Genomic DNA, 17,854 nt, shown 5'->3' on the forward strand with positions numbered 1-17,854 from the left:
CCTTGAGTTTTTCACAAGAGGAAAAAAAAGCTGGGATACAAATGCAATTTAATGGGTCCTTACAATAGTACAAATAATAGAACACACTTTATCTTTTTTGAAAAAGAGAGCAGATGCACCTCTGATAATGGAAATATGCATCCTCCAAACAGGAAAACCCTAAAAGAGCAGGACATCATTGGGAGGGAAAGGACAGTTTCTTCATAAATTTTGGCACTTTAGCAAAAATTACATTATGAATATGTTGGATTTCTCTGATCTTCTGATTAGAGACATTCAAGTTAGTTAGCTATAGGGTAGATTTATATGTACAACTAGCAGGAACATTACAAACTTTTTTTTTACTCAGGACACTGTCCATGGGACTTTTCAGTTTAAATGACTAGGGACATATATAGTTTTTATTTTATTTTTCCCCCTCTTGGATGCATGCTTTAATGTGGGAAGGGGTCTGAGAGTATCAGAGAAGTCACAAGCAATGCAAGCAGAAGGCCAAACCCTTGCAGTAGTCTAGTCTCTTGGCAAGGTCACCCAAGGTGGAATGGTTGAAGCTGAGACACCAGACAAAGGCACAACCCCTCTCTTGAGGAGCAATCTGCAGAAGAGAAAGCCTATGATGAATGGTGACTGGGGTGGAACTCCTGAAGGGTAGCTTCTGGGCAGCAGCAGTAGCTGAAAGAGACATGGGTGGAGGAACTTTCACACACAGGGGCACTGATGCTCAAGCTAACTCTGGGTAGCACTGCATCTGCACGCCACTGCTGAATTTTTCTTACCTTGAAAGCCCTATGAAGAAACAGTCCATAATAAAACAAGAGATACTGCCAGAAGATGAGACTTCCAGGTCAGAAGGTATTCTCAACCACTACTGCAGAAGAGCAAAGGACAAGTAGTAATAGTACTGTCGCTAATGACAGAACTAGATCAAAGCTCAAAGGATATCTAGTGACTGACAGACACAGTGGTGAAAAGAAAGTCTGATGCTGCACAACGTATACAATAGGAACATGGAACGTGACGAGCATGAATCAAGGCAAACTGGAAACCATAAAGAAAGAAACGGAACAGTTACACATGACCGCACTTGGTTTCAGCAAACAAAAGTAGACTGGGCTGAGGCATCATTTTATGTCAGAAAAACAGACAATATTTTGGTCATGACATGACAAACTCAGAACAAACGGGGTGGCTCTAAAATTGAGGCAAGATACAGTACAAACAGTTAGGGGCTATGATGCAAAATTGGGTTTTAGCATCAATCATAGATCTCAGCAAACTATCGACATGTCCAACATGAAGACTACACTCCAACAACAGATGAGGAAGAAGAAATGGACAACTTTAAGCAAGTGTCCAAGAGAAACTGATAATACACCAATGCAAGACATGCTTATAATGATCAGTAACTGGAATGCAAAAGCAGGAAACAAAGCAGAATCTAATGATGTGGGATAATTTGACCAAGGAGTCAGAAATGACACATGAGAATTAATCACAGAATTCTATGAAGTCAACAATCTGTTTATTGCATATACTTACTTCAGGCAACTGAACAGATGATTGTACACATGGACATCACCAGATGTCTGATACAGAAATCAAATATTGTATGTCATTGAAAGCAGGAGATGGATTCTCGTGGCCAAAACAAGAGGCAGATTGTAATAGTGGTTATGAACTATTACTATAAAACTCAGTGTAAAGCTGAAAATGATCAATAACAGAAGCATAGTGCCAAACTGCAAATTAAATAGCATGCCTGAGGAATTTAAAATCCACACGTACAGACTTGTATTACAGAACTCAATTGACTATGAACCAAAAAAACTATGGACTGAAACCAGAAACATCATTAGGGAAGAATGCCAAAAGATAACTTCTGTAGCAAAAAAAAAGCTTGATGGATACTGAAGAAACAATTACAATTGCTAAGGACAAGCAAGAAGCTAAAGCAAAAGCAAAAGGTGACAGAAATAGGACAAGCAAGAAGCAAGAGGTAACAGAAATAGGGTGAAAATCCTGAATGCAACTTTTCAGACACTATCAAGCAGATACCAAAAGAATTATTACAATGAGAAAGAGAAAGGAGAAAACTACAAAAGAGGAAAACAAGGTACTTCTGAAAGAAATGGGTGTGCCTCACTATTTCATCTTTTTAATGTGTAACCTATATTGTGGATAAGAAGCTACTTTCAGATAGCAAAATCTATCATAAGAAAAGATAGATTAGGATCAGTGGAACAAGGAGTGATAATTGGTGAAAGATGTATCAGTAAGTTAAAATATGATACCATATTAAGGGCAGAAAGAAGCATTGAATCAAAACAACTCCAGATGAAAGTGAAAAAAGGAAGTTCAAAGCAGAACTGCAGCTGAACATTAAGAGAACAAATATTAAGAGAACAAATATCTCAACAACAGAAAAAATATGCAACTTAAATATGCAACTTAAATGTCAACAATGAAGAAATTGAAATTGCGGGATATTTTGCCTACCTTGGCTCAATCATCAATTTGAAAGGAGAATGGAGCCAAGAAATTCAAGGGAGACTGAGACTTGGAAGGGTAGCAATGGAGAAACTAGAAAAGACCATCAAGTGGAAGGACGTTTCAGTGGAGACCAAAGTAAAGGTCATCCACACTATTGCATTCCTGATCGCTTTGTATGAGTGTGAGGCTGAACAGTGAAGAAAGCTGAAAGGAACAAAATTAAAAGTCAAAAATATGGTGCTGCAGGAGAGTTTTGAGAATACTCTGGACTGAGAGAAAGATGAACAAGTGGGACATAGAACAAATCAATCTAATAATTGTTCTGGAAGCAAAAACAGCTGGAAGCTGAAGCTGTCACACTTTCGGCACATTGTGAGGAGGCAAACTTCCCTGGAAAAGACAGCAGTGCTAGGGAGAGTTGAAGGCAGGAGAAGAAGAAGGCCAGTTATGAGATGGATCGATGTCATAAAGGCAGCCACAGCTTCGAGTTTACAAGAGCTGAGCAGGCCTGTCAAGGACAGAACATTTGCAAGGGCCATTATTTGGACACGACTTGACAATACTTAACAACATGCTAGATTTGTTATTATTCCTTTTTATATTTTTATATCTATATAATTGTTTTGTCAATGCTATTGCATTGGCTAACAATACTATTTTACTGACAGATATTAACAAATTTTGCAAATTTACTTTATCCCAGCAGGTGGAGAATGATTTACAAACATATATAAATAAATAAAATTTACTAACAGAGTTCTTATTCATGTCTTCTCAGAAGAGGTTTTAGTGAATATAGAATCATAGCTATAAAGATTTTTCAGTCAGAACAGTGTTGAAGAGTGAAGAGGAATTGAATATGCTTCACACAAGCACTGTTGCTAGAAGCTGAAGTTGTCCCAAGATTTATTTTGTCATTTTAGATAAAATAAATAGAAATAGTAGTATGCAGGATTTTTTTATGGTCCAGTGACTAACAGGAGGTCTTTCTTACTCAAATCAGATTTTGATTTATTTTTCTTTCTGCTTAAGCTAAAATAGTAGCAGTCTTCTTCTCAATTGGTTCTTTGCAAGAAAGGACAAGCATATTGGACTCCAAATCTGATCATGCCTTTCAGGTTGAGGTCTTTTTCACTCTAACTAGATTTTGCTTTATTTTTCTTTCTGCTTAAAGCTAAAACAAATAGTTGTGTTCTTCGCAGTCAGTTCTTTGCAAGAAAGGACAAGCATATCAGACTCCAAATCTGATCATACCTTTCAGGTTGAAATTTTCTAAAACGTTAAGGGCTAACAGAGTTGTGATTCCTTGTCCATTTGGAGGGATTTCCCAGATATTCAGACCCTAAAAAACAATAACTGTCACTGTACACTGAACACAAAAGACACAACAAAGAAAATGTAAATAGTTGTAAAGGCACAGCTAGTTTCCTATATGAACGTTTTTCTTCTATTGCTGGATCAGGGCCAAGTAGCTCATGGGTTAGTCAGATGTGAGAAACATCACCTAAGTTCACATTTTTAATTTATGAAGATAATAATCAAAATATGCATCACTCATTGCAGTATATATTTGAATATTGAAATGGAATATTTAGTTTCATCATATTGGTTAAATGAATAATAATAACACCCCATATAAACCATTAGGACTCCTTATGTTGACAACAAAGAACAAGCAAGATGCATTTCAAAAACATTTTACTGCAATGAAAGCAACAGCAATGAAGAATGTTTTTTTAAAGGGGGTTGAGTCAAGATACAACTATTAACTTATAAGAACACGTTTATGTTTACCTTTCAAAGCATTTGCATTCATCACATAGGTATGCCTTCAACATGACTAATGGATTTATTACTAGCTCTGGGTTTAGAAAGGTACTATTCTTGGCAGTATTGGAAAGGCATGACTACAATATATGGCACACCTTTGCTAATAACTGGGTGTCTAAGCATTTCCTTTTCTTATGTGGGAACTCTGGAATCATGCTCTTTTAGACATCGCTAGGTAATCCACACAGTTGTTACTATTAGAACTGCTCTGAAATTTCTGGCACTCATGAATGAGAGAAGAATAATCAGATTTACAGAAGTGCCAATATATGAACCAACTACCATGACTTATGCAATAAAAAAGAACTTTGAACACTCGAAATGGGCCGTGTGTGTGTGTGTGTACTGAATTTTCAATCATGCTGCTGCTTGAGACAAGGGAAAAAATTATACCTTCTCCCATTCCACATGCAACAGCTGTCTGGGCTGGTAGTTGAACTCTTCTTCAACACTGCTGATGGGACACCTTCATCCACTATATCTGAGGTGAGCAGCCTGGCAGGGAAAGCCATATGACCCACAGTTCTCTCCACTAACATCTTGATGAGGCCACTCAGAATCAACTGCTTAAGGTGACTACCTCAATGGTAGGGACAGCTTGCCTTAAATCCAGACAGAAAGGAATTCCCAAAGGTCTACCATTCAATTGATTTGGCTCTATGCACACCTCTCTTATTTGATGCAAATAGCTTTCTAAATTATCACCCATCTGTCTTTTGTATGAAATGAAGAGCAATTTTTGACAGTTTGGGGCTTTAATATAAGGCTGGGCAACACATAGCCCAAATGATGTTGAACTGAAACTCCCATCAGCCCTAGTCAATGTAACAATGGTTAGGTATGATGGGTCTCTTGATGCAACAGCTTCTGTAGAACCACAAGTTGCCCATCCTGCCGTCATGGGCTAAGCACTGGCTTCTGAGTTTCAGCGAAGCTTTTGACTAGAATCCTTTGCACACTTACCAGAGGGCAAAGCCCACTGAATTCAGTGAGTGTTGCTTCTGAATAGAGGCACATACTAACACCGAAATAAAATAAGGAAATGCAAAGAAGCAACATATACAGTACAATTCAACTCACAAAAGGCATAAGAGAGCCACGTAAAACAAATTAAACTTATGTGTTCCAGATTCAGGAGTTGCTGCTTTCAGAAGACTACATTTCTTCTGAAAGCAGTATATATTATAATTTTCTATATTCTCTTTCCAGTAGCACAAACTCCCAGGTGATAGGTTTACATGTTCTGTCAGTGCCATAATGTGAAGGCCGTGCAACCTAGTCTTCTAAAGTTTAGCAGTCATACTGATGGGATCCCAAAGAAGTGCACCTCATGAATTTTTTTTTAACATGCATCCATGAAGTTGAAGCTTACAATAACATTTTCAGCCAGTGAGGTATGAATCCATCAACTAGCACTTAGCTTCATATTCCAAGCAGTATGAAGCCAGGGAGATGAGAAGGCAAAGGGTCAGTGTTATATGCCTGCCCTCCTCTCACCTGTGGTGCATCTGCCCCTCAGGAGAATGGATGGACACGCCCTCCCTCAGGTGGCTCTAAGGGTGAATCATGGAGAGGTTATGACTAGGGATACTAGCATGCAGATTATATCTTACTCAGACAGCTGCTAAATTTGCTTTGCTGTGTCTAAGCAAGTAGGATGGGAAGCCTCAATCCAATTGGATAATTCCAGACTTCCTCTGGTCTCAATCCACCCTTTAGGGGTTCCTGAACACATTGGGGATTTTTCCTAGCTTTTGCCTTCTTAAAGTTTGAAATGTCTCTTCTAAGGCAGTAAGAGCGTTAAGCTAAACTATGTTAGTGCTTTAGGGCCTACTTCTTTTGCTTTTATCCCTCATCCACCAATGGAAAATGGTTTCCAAGAGTTTCTCCAAACCTGAAATTATTCCTTGGACTGAAAGACATTCCATCCCCCTGAACTAAAGGCCACTCCAACCCATGCAAAGCTAGGTCTGTTTGCCAGTAGCCATTGTGTAACTATACTTCCATTCTTGCCGCTACCAAAATTCTCTTCTCACTCAAATCAAGCTGCCGGAGAAAGATGTTTCGAAGGGGAAGTGTGAAGCACTGCCTTCCCCCTTCAAGTTGCCCAATATAGTCCAGCCTCTTCCCTATGCATATCACTCTCTCTCTCAAGAGGAAAGAAAAAGGTTTCAGTTGCTAGTGTATTTGTACAATATTCTGGCTAGAATATGAGTGCAGGGAGAAGATTCACATTACAAGTTGCTATATTATACTTGGTCTACACTAAATTTGTCAGGGTCCATTTTAAGAAGGTAATACTGTCAGTGTGATAATTTGGTCTGATTTAGGTTATGAGCCAATATTGCAGACAGACAACGTTGTGTTTAAGCGTTTATCTCATATATAGTTTGACCCGTTCAGTGCAATACCTCAAAATGCATGCCTCGAAGAGTCTAATGTTTCTCTTTATTTTCAGGGAAAACAACCAAAGCTGACCTTAATTTGCAAGGTCTGTATTTGCAGAGCATGTTGGCCTCAGAAGAAGGTAAACATTTGCCATACAATTTTCTTGCAGTGCAAAAGGGAAGAAAATTATACAGAGAAGAAAAGACGTTACAGAACAAAGTGGCAGTGGAGGGGAGGGGGAATTCCCAAGAATTACTTGGCAAAGGAACTCCTTTTCTTTTCTCTTTTCTTTACACTCTTGGCTGTGTGACTGGAAAGAACTGCTTTTGAAGTATAAAGAGAAACACATTTAGCAATAAGGCATGCCCATTTATGGAAGATTCTTTTGGAACAGGACATGGAGCATGAAAATAAGACTGCCATGCAGAATACAGCTCTGATTCTTCCATTTTGGGTCTTGTGTCCCAATTTGCCTGAAAAGTTCCCCTCATTTTATTAATACCGAGATGCATCTGTATGGTATTCCATCTATGGGCAGAATATTTTTAAGATGCATATGTAAAATGACCAGATCCTCTACTTTACAGAACACAGTCCTCTACTTTAAGAGCCATCAGATAGTCCTCTATTTGGATGTGTCCTCTATTTAATGAGGTTCCACTCTAAGGCTGGTACAAAATCAAAGAAGCACAAGAGAGGATGCGGACTTTGAAGTTGCCAATCGACAGTTAACACCCAGGCAGCAGACTGATCAGGCACACAGGTCACCTAGGTGGTCCTCTTCACTGTGGTGGGATGTATTGCTTCTATATATAAATTAGAGGCAGTATCTAGAAATGTGTATCTAGGCCTAATTTTGCATTTGCAAACATTATGTAAAGCATTGTTCTCATTTTTTGTGATGTATTTCCTTTTTGGGCAATAAGTGTCCACCCTCATTTTATGATATTTCTGAATATTAAATTCATTTTAGTTTTCATGGTTCAAAGTGATTTCATTGCTTTGAGTGGATTTTTAATTAATAGAATTCACAGGCTGTACATGAAAATAAATAAAATACATAGAATGCTTTTTCACTATGTCCCATGAAAAAAGAAGCCTTCACTGGCCAAATGTGAATTTGTCAGCCCACACAGCTAGTGTGATCAGCAGATTTCCCTAGAGAACATTGCCAGCCTAAACTAGGGCAGCTCAAATGGGCTATGGGTGGGCTCAGATGGGCTATTTATTATATTTCTAGGCAAATTTCAATAATAAATTGTGCAACCTGGTAGGTCTACAAGCCCTCTTTATCTATCCATCCAGCAGTCCATCCGTCTGTCTGTATGTATGTATGTCTGTCTGTCTGTCCGTCCATCCATCCATTTTCTGTGCCACTCAACAGCCAAGGCTCTCTTTCTCTCATCTATCTTTCCAACTCTTTCTCCCTTTAATCTTCAGTCACTTGCCAGTGTTAGCAGCTAAGGCACTTTAGCTATGAGAAGAATGAAGGAGGGAAACCTGTTCCTCTCCTTCCTCTCCCCTCCACTTCCCTCCCCAGTATTCATTCTCCATGGCCCTTGGGAAATGCAATTTGTCCAAGGATACTGCAATTACAGCTCCTAAAGAGAAAGCTAGTAAGTGGAATTTAAAGGCAAAAGGATTATGGATTTGAAGATTCCACATGAGTGTTAGGAGTAAGACAGGAATTCTCTTGATGAGACTGAAATATAAACTGGAGATGAACTCTGAGTTCCTAACGCTCACCTATTCTTTCAGGTAAACACTGCAAGCCCTTGAAATTTGTACTGAAATCCTAGAAGTTTCAGTTTTAATACTATAAGGGATTGTTATTCAGTTGGATGTCATTAACTCACAGAAGAACTTCATTATCTTTATAATTTTAACATTCTGGAGCACTGAAGTCTGTGGCATACCTTGTAATTTGTGACAACTGGTTCGACTTCTTCAGTGGCATGGCTTTTCAGATCTTCTAAAACCATTACTCCACCATTGCGCTGAATAACATCAACAACCGCTTTGGCCACACGGCCTTCGTAGAAGCCTTGTTTGCCACAATTTGCCAGTTCCTGGAAAAAGAGTTTAAGCTGAAAACTGCTAAACAAAAGAACAAGGGCATGTCTCCACAGAGGCTTCCCACATTGCTCATTCAGCACTCAAGAGAAAGTGGAAAGCAAGAAGTAGGTATTACCAGGATGCATTTCAGCCTGAGCAGTAGTTTTTCCCATCTGCACTGTGCCATTTGCACTGATACTATAGCTATTCCTACAATCTGCCTGCCAATTGCTAAGTATGTAATTTGGTTTGCAGATGCCCAGAATGCTGAGCAGGGTCACAGCTGACAATCTGATCCACTGCAATGAATAATTTGAGCCACTGCTTAAACAGCTAACTAGTCACCCTTATACAGTTATAGGCATATATAGTTTATTGTTATCACATGTTTCACATGGGTATCAATTGTTTTCTAAAGATTGGTATTAATTTGCTAATATTACTGAGATAACGTGATTTACACTGAAGCATCCATCTCTTAGTGACCTCAGGAGTTAAACTGTTGAGCACTCAGCCTCTCCGAACACTGGAACATTTAATTGCTTTTCTAAATATTAGTTCATGAACACAGATTCAGCACTTTGAGCTTTAATTTCCCTCTACATCCAGGATCCACTCTCCTCTCTATGTCCAAAAGACTTCAGAAATGTTTGCACACTAATTCATAGGCTTTCAACAAAAGATGGTGAGAGATTAACAATGGTATTTGTGTCCTCATTATTCCAAGAGTGTTTAATGACCTCCCATTAAGAAACTGATGAACAACTGAGAACCTGTGTTAACAGATACTGGCATTAGTCATCTCTGGAAGTGGAAAGGACAGAGAAATCCTTTCTGCTAGTCGTGCGCACAGAAATAATGCAAGCACACATAATAATTATATGTACCAAAATAAATCAATAATGACCTCTTCAAAAATAGTTCCTGTTTCCTGGATGTTTATAGCATACGTCAACTATATATTAAACTCATATTCTGCAAGATAGACCAGTATGCACAATAGAAGCACTACCCTGAGGTTGCATTCATCAAGCAGGCTGAACAGTTTGCTCACCACAAACTCCCCTTCCTCCCCATTTTTAATAGCAAGGAGAACAATCACCCAATCTGCATGGTAAGGCATTACACTCAAATGACCCATGCCATGATGGCTACCACATAAGACACTTCAAAATAGCTGGAGAGCATGGTATAATCTAACTCACCAAACAGCTTTTAAAATTTATTTATTTATTTATTTATTTGGGATTCTTATATGCCACCCCATTCACATAAGCCTCGGGGCGGCTTCCATCAAATAAATAACAATACAAATATATAAAACCTAGAAACATCCAGGCAATAAGTTAAAACAATAGATAAATTAACAATTAATTAAAATAATGTTTAAATAAAAGGTCTTGGCCTGGCGCCAAAAAACAAATAATGACGGCGCCAAGCAGACCTCTCTGGGGAGCGCATTCCATAGGTGGGGCACCACCGCAGAGAAGACCCTCCTCCGGGTACTCACCCTCCTAATAACTTTCACAGAGGGTTCCCGGAGAAGGGCCTCTGCCACCAATCTCAGGGGGCGGGAGGGCAAGTATGAAATAAAGGCAAAAGGATTCACTCTGACATCAGTAATGCCAGAAGACTTTGTCCCATCAGCCATTGTCAAGAGCGTGCCAGTTTGTTGTGGAAACTCCCCAAGCATCATTATCCTCTTCTATCATCTAGATTTTTTAGACACATTCACAAAAAAGATGCAAGCTGCCCAGAGGACCTATGGCTAGTGGGGTGGCATATAAATTGAAAATGGAAAAATGACAATGTTGGTGCCAGGCAGGTCTCACAAGGTAAGCCATTCCATAATGGGGGGTGGGGGACACAACTGAGAAGGAATGCTCCATGGTCAACATCCCCCAAATCTCCCTCAGAGGTGGGTCTAAGAGGGGCTTCTCAGATGTTCATCCCAGGGCAGGTGTGGGCAGAAGGTAGCTCTCCAAATGTTTTGGATTTCATCTCCCAGAAACTGCTGCCAGCACGAGTGATGGCAAGGAATACCTGGAGTTGAAGCCCAAAACATCTGAAGCTCTACTTTCTGCCCACCCCATCACAGGGTACCAAAAGTTCATACTGCACCCTGCAAAACAGGCAAATCAACATGATGAACAGCTTGCATGTATTATAACTACCACATGGAAGCATTTCTGCGAACTTCCATGTGACTGTCACAGCATGAAGAGCTCTTTCAGAACACAGTTCAGCAGTTTATTGGGACTTAGGTGTGCCCAACCTTTTTTTCAGTCACCCTTTATTACGACTTACATCCATTATACAAAATTAAATGGAGTTATAATTATCTGAAAACATAGAACAGCCAAGAATTATTCAAGATAATGGAAAAGAGGAGTTGACAAACACAACCTAATATTCTTTACTTTTATAAACACCTTGAGTTAGACTGTCAATTAGTATAACAACTCAGAATTAAGCCTTTTCTCCAGTCCTTGATAGTTTGGTCGTGTTTCCAACCCTAATTCAGAAGAAAAATGAAAACCATAGCATTTTGTTTCAGATTAAATCTTAAAACTACTTTGCCACAAACTTGAAAATTAGGGAGGCAACTGAATCTCAAAAGGGGCATGACCAGGAGGAGAGAAAGAACCCAAGCTCAGAGCTTGCGCATGTAATGCTAATCCATGGCTTTCAGTTGCATGTGACCCAAGCTATTGTTTCCTGATATAATTCTGTGTCATTATACAAATTGGCAATCTAACTCAAGGGATATTTATATTTATAGGCTATGTTGACTAACTCCTCTTTTCCATTACCTTTGGTCACTCTCAAGCTGTTGCATGCTTCCAGAGAATTACAACACCACTGAATTTTGCATAACTAGAAATGTAAAGGCCCAGGAAAAATGAGGGGGAATGGAAAATGTTATGGGATACACATTTTTACCCAGGGGGTGGTTTCCCTTGGAAAAATGGGGGTTAGGTTTGCATTTTCACCCTTTTTCTGGGCTTTCACATCTGTGCATACCAGAAGCTACTAGTACTGTAAAAACTGAAAAAATGTGACCCATTCTTAAGTCCCATTGAATTGCTGAACTATGACTCTCTAAGACTTTTTCATACTTCAGGGCAGACACTTGGAAGACAAAACTTCCATTGTTTGGTGTGCTAAACTCATGTATCTTTGCTTATGAAAGGAAGGCTTAATTTAGATCTAGTATTCCAGAGCTATGTTTCTTGTGAGAAAAATATGGTTTCATATATATTTTACGTTATTTTTGCATTTGTGAAAGAGCTGCATTTAGAAAGCCAGGATATACTGCCACTTTTACTATATGTACTAGGCTTCAAAAGTCAGGGAGGTGATTATGTGCACAAGAGGAAGCTGCCTCCACCTCCACACCCTGATTCCGAGGGAGAGTCACTTCAATATCAGTGATTCAAAAGGGATGGTAAATTATCAGTACCTGGTACCAACAGGACAAAAGAGCATGTGTCATTCCCCATGCTTAATCAAATAGTGTACTGTCCTCAATATATCAGGTTGCCACCTGGAACCAAACTGTTAAATATTAACACGATGCAATGAACAGGGTCAAGGAAAGCTCATTGTTTATGTGATATAAGCCATGCAGGAGTTCCCGCAGACCTGATACATTAACTGTCAAAGTCATAAAACTTTTGTGCACAGACTTTCCAAATAGAAAATACGTATATATGCCATACTGAATATTTGATCATTGCTTGACTCTAAGCCAGTTTCCTAAAATTGGGGACCTTCATAAAACCATTACTAATGGCATAACAGCAGGAAAATGCACTGCTTGTCCTTTTAAACTTTTGGAAAAATTCTCTGCATCATTAGCAGACACAGAAAGTTGATCCCTGAGAGACTGTGGCTTACATTAGCGCCCCCTAGTGAAAAGAAATAGTTCAAATTATGAGTAGAAAAATTCTCTAGATTAGGCATGGGCAGATGTGAGGACATAAGAAGAGTTATTCTGCATCACACTAAAGGTCTATTTAGTTCAACATTCTGTTCACACAGTGGCCAGCCAATTAAAGCAACTGCACCCTCCTGCTTATGTTTCCCAGCAACAAGGCAAATGCCTCTGATACAGACATCATGACTAGCAGGAATTGGTACCCTTATTCTCCATAGGACTGTGAGATTACTTTGTGTTTGTACAAGAAAGTAAGTGCAGCCAAGTGCTAGGGGAAGTTTCGGGGGCGGAGTAATTACTGAACCCACCAAGCCATAAAACAGAGTGAACCATATATGAAAACCCAAATCTACATGTCCATTACCTCAGATTAGGGATTCTAATAACCTAATTTAAGAGGAAGGAAGCTTTTTCCTTGCTGCTATTTCTAAACAATTGAGAATAGGAAACCCTTGCTGATCATACCAGTATATTCTTGCTACTTTCCTTTCCATGGAAAAGGAAGAAAATTGTCTGACATGACCTGTATATGTATTAGCACTCATTAGCATCTGCTTAGCTTAGGGACCACCCGCTTTGCACTCTGCACATGCTCCCATTGCAAGTCCATGGGCACTTCAGTTGCCCCCTCACTCTTCTTTGTCCTTGCCAGAAAACCCTTTCCCTAAAGTAAGAATTTAAAAGGAATGCCTTCCATTAAGAGTGCCATCTGTGATACTCCAGCAGTTCACGTTACCCTCTCCAAACAGTTCATTTCTGTTAGCTAGCTTTACCCCCTCCGTTCATCCTCCCATATTCTTCCTCACTCCTCTGCTTCATGTTTTCCCTGTGCTCAGAACATAAGGACAGTGGGACCTCACAAGTCACCAGGAGTCTTCGGTCCTACATTATGCCCTGGACAGAGCTTCATATAAATACTAGGATACTTAGTGAAGGATGAACTGCCAGATTGTAGCAGACATCAAAGGAAAAAAGTCCTTTTCATTCTCTTTACAATGGAATAGACAATGTTTCAAGTCTTTCTCTCTTCAGTCTTTCCTTCCCTCCTCCCACTAGCACTGGTAAGGTTCACCCATGTCTTCCTGGGTCAAGTTCTCTGAGTTTATAGCTTATATATTTATCCAAACTCATGTGCCTTCTTCATATCGAGCAGCCATTCCTTCCTTGCCTAACATTATCTGAATAAAATACCCCACATTCAGTCTTATTTCTTCTTTCCTTCCCAGACTACTTCATTATCTAAGATTCTAGCTGACCAACTAGTGGCTGGTCCTACCTGAACAATGCCTATGCATTTATACCTTCCACTTTTGAAATAAATTATATACTCAGTTGTTCTGTTTCCAGCTCCAGTCCTGTTGTTAATCCCCTCTTTAGAGAGCTTAGCCCCTCCACCCATTTGGGCGTCCCATTTCCTGACACTGGACTAAAGATTCACCCTGAACATGTGGCCATTACACATGCAGACAAAGACATGCAGTACAAACTCTCAGCCCATGTCCTGGGCACTTGCTAACCATAAAGGAAAGAATGTGTGCATCTTTTAATAGCAGAGATAAATGTTAGTCACTACTCTAACTGTAGAGAAATAGAAATACACATTAATGACATTAGATGAATGCCAGCTGCATAATGAAAGAGGACGTGTGCTTTGCATGCTGATGGTCCTAAGTTCCAGGCTCAGCAGAGATGGAAAACTTTGCCTGAACCCTTGGACAGCTGCTGCCGGTCAGTGTTGAGTAGAAAGGGCTAGACAGACCAGTGGTCTGACTCAATATAAGGGTGCGGCTTTCTGGGTTCTCCTGCCCTCCTCCTTTTATTGATTTCTATGCATTTGTCTCTGAATACTTTTTCAGCATTGCATTGGCTTCACAATAACATTAAGAGGTAGTATTTGTTATCCCAGGATAATGAGATATAATTAGCTAAAAATAATAATAAAAGGGGGAGATGCTGCTAAAGCGTATCCAGGCATGGCCTCCAAATCCCTTACATTTGTCAAAACCAGGTTAGCCAGGAAGCAAATTCAATTGCTGTGGAAATTAAATTAAATTAAATTTGATGTACAGTATTGCCATATCCCACTAATTCCCATACATAGCATTTATCTCCTTTGGATATATTTCAGACTTCATCATTACCACAGGCTGCAGGTCTCACTTCCTTCCAAGAGGCATTGTTGGTGCCAGGGAGCGAGGGTGTGGGGTCTAGTTCCACAAGGACCACTGCCCCCAGCTGCTAGCACCACAGCTCAGCATGTATGTAGAAGGTCACCTTCTATCTCTCATGCTTCAAACATCAAAGTCAGACCTTTTCTTCTTTTAACCGCCCTGTGCAGTTAAGATTTCAGGAAAAAGACGGGTGGGGAAGAAGTTTTAACCCCCAGTTTTTGGAGTGCTATAACTCCCATCTGATTTCTTACCTACACAAAGATTTTTTTAAAAAAGTCCTACCCAACTGTTTTGTTAATACCCAAATGTCCACTTTGGCCTCCAGCTGCAGAAGAGGCATTTCATCCTTTCAGAAAGGAAGCACTGCACAAAAGCTGGGGAACCATCAGAATGGGAGGCTAGGAGAGCCAGGGCTGGCCCCTTGGCCCTGCACCTCTGGGATACATCCTCAAAGGTGAAACTCACCCAGCAACATAATTCAATGTGAACCTATTGGCAACATGTTACTAATGAGGTGCTTTTGAACAACTGGAAGGCTGTAAAGCCTTACCTAAGATTCAAAATAAAGATATACCTCCATTAGCCAATTCCCTTCCAGTGCAAGTCTGGCTGGACTGCAGGATGTTCCAGAAAGCATCTGAGGCAAAGCTAACACATTCCCTAGCAGAATATCAAGGAGTTGCCCAACCTATCTCAAGAAGATGCTCCATGTTGACCAGGAGGTAAATACATGTCACCTGAAAACCATCTTCTAGCAATTCTAAACTTGCATATGTTACTACATCAGTTGGCAGTCAGGAAAGAAGTTACACTGAAATTCTCACACAATGTGCCTCAATTGTACCCGAGGACACATTTTTATTGACCACTGAAGTAATATACAATCCAGCTTGCCTATGGATGCAACTGCAGATACCTATTTGAGGTTCCTGCAATTGCAAGAGCTGAGGGAAAAACAGTGCTGCTGCTAATCACATGATCCCTGTAACTACACTACTTAGATCTGAGTTTTTCAGAGGCACCGCCTTCAGACAGAACCCTTTACCTTAAAAGTGTTTGCCAAAAATGGATTCTGAAAAACTTGTCCATGATCAGGTGCTTGACCATCAATCAGCAGGTCCTTCCCATGTTGGTTTCCAGGAGTCTGAAGGGCATGGATATTATGCTTCCATTGGTAAGAAGTAATCTCTGAGACTGGAAAGCCCTTCTCAGCCATTTCTATTGCTGGCTGAAGAATTTGCTGCATGGAAAGCTGAAACAGAAGAGACTGCACAATTATTTTCCATACAAATACAGATTTGAAATGCACTCATATCTGGTTAGAAGCATTCACACCTCTTTACAAACTTAGGCCCATGGACAAAACTGCTCAAAACACTAGCAATGAAATGTACACACCTTTTTCCTTTACTACAAGATATTTCCTAGAAAAGAGAAAGCCTTGCAAGTAGTTCTTGCATGGCAGATGGCCATAAAGAGCTTCTGGTTTCTTACTTGAAGGGTTGCTACTTATACATCACCAAAAGATGACAAGAGAGTGTACCATATTTCATAATATTTGTATGTGTATTGGTAGAACTACATAAATTATTGTGATATAAACAGAAATACAGTGTGTGCTTCACTGCAGGGGCTAACTCTGTGTGGCAACATCAAGTCTCTCCCTTCTTTAAGCTCCTTACTTTTGAGTCAGACTTGGACTGGACCACCATTCAAATAGAGAATGCCTTCAAAATGGAGAACAGGCCTCTGTAAAAGGGTAAAGATGGATGCTTCTCTTAGTCTTGATAGGCAGCGAAGGAATGCTCCAGGAGTCTCAAGGAACGGAAAGGAAATATAATCCAACAGAAGACACAGAGCAATAATCCCCCAGCACGACTATCTGGAGACAGTCACCAGGTAGGAGCAAAGCCAGCACAATGTGGTGCTTCTGACTCCCAACCTGGCTAACTGCTCCAGAAGGATACTATGATCAATGATACTGAAAACTGCTGAGAGGGCCAGAAAAATCAACAGGGTTGCACTCCTCATCTCTCTCACAGCAAAGATCATCCCACAGAGCAACCAAGGCAGTCTCAGTCCCAAAGCCAGACCTGAAACCTGACTGAGATGGATCGAGATAATCCATGTCTCCCAAGAGACCTTGGAGCTGCCTAGCCACCACCCAGTCAATCACCTTGCTCAGAAATTGCTATTGGTCTATAATTAGTCACATCACCCAGGTCCAGATTTGATTTTTTTAGGAGTGTTGTAACCACGGCCATTTTCAACACCTGGCACCATCCTCTCACCCATTTACAGCCTCCAGGACCCAGGTGTGGGTTCCCTCCCTCAGTCTTCCAATAAAATGGGCAAGGATCAAACAAGCAAGTGGTAGGCTGAACTAGGCCAAGCATCTTGTCCACATCATCAGGCCACAAAGGCAGAAACTCATCTATCAAAGACGGACCAGACAGCACACTGGACACCTCCAAAGGCAGTACTGCAGTAACTGTGCCATCCAAGTCAGAGTGGATACAAGCAATTTTGTCCTTGAAACTCATAACATTGGTCTGCCATGAATTCAACAGGTTTTGGGGCCCTGGTGTTGTTGTTGTTGAATGCCAGGTCAGTACATAACAAGATCTCTCTTATCCACTTATTTGCGTGCTGGCAAATATCCAGACATAGCATATTCATGTTTTCCTTGCAAAATCATCACACTTAGAAGCCTAGTAATGAGCACAGAAAACAGCATCTTGAGAAACTTAACTTTCATTTAAACACACATATATTCGCCCACCCCCGCCACCTAGGATTGTGAAGATAAACCTGAAAATACAATAGAAACTTTAGAACCAGTACGGTGTAATAGTAAGAGTGGAGGGAAACCTGGGTTCATCCCCATTCACTCATGGAACTCACTGTTGACCTTGGGCTGTCACTGATTCTTAGCACAACATAAACAGGGTTGCTGTGAGGATAAAATGGTGTGCAGGGT

At 40.2% G+C, this 17,854-nt stretch overlaps 1 protein-coding gene across 2 annotated transcripts in view; it reads right to left on the reverse strand.

Moving 5' to 3' along the window:
* The window catches only part of LOC123024845 (glutathione hydrolase-like YwrD proenzyme), a 41,290-nt gene that overhangs the window by 16,064 nt on the left and 7,372 nt on the right, over positions 1 to 17,854 (reverse strand). For both annotated transcript variants that reach the window (XM_044433024.1, XM_044433023.1), the window contains exons 4-6: positions 15,920 to 16,126; positions 8,625 to 8,777; positions 3,745 to 3,832 (exon numbers count right to left, since the gene is read on the reverse strand). In XM_044433024.1, the coding sequence (XP_044288959.1) occupies positions 3,745 to 3,832; positions 8,625 to 8,777; positions 15,920 to 16,126 (448 nt within the window). The remainder of the gene's footprint in view (positions 1 to 3,744; positions 3,833 to 8,624; positions 8,778 to 15,919; positions 16,127 to 17,854) is intronic.

This window comes from Varanus komodoensis, unplaced genomic scaffold (genome assembly GCF_004798865.1).
Source record: "Varanus komodoensis strain SLA01 unplaced genomic scaffold, ASM479886v1 scaffold25, whole genome shotgun sequence".
Lineage (NCBI taxonomy): Eukaryota > Metazoa > Chordata > Lepidosauria > Squamata > Varanidae > Varanus > Varanus komodoensis.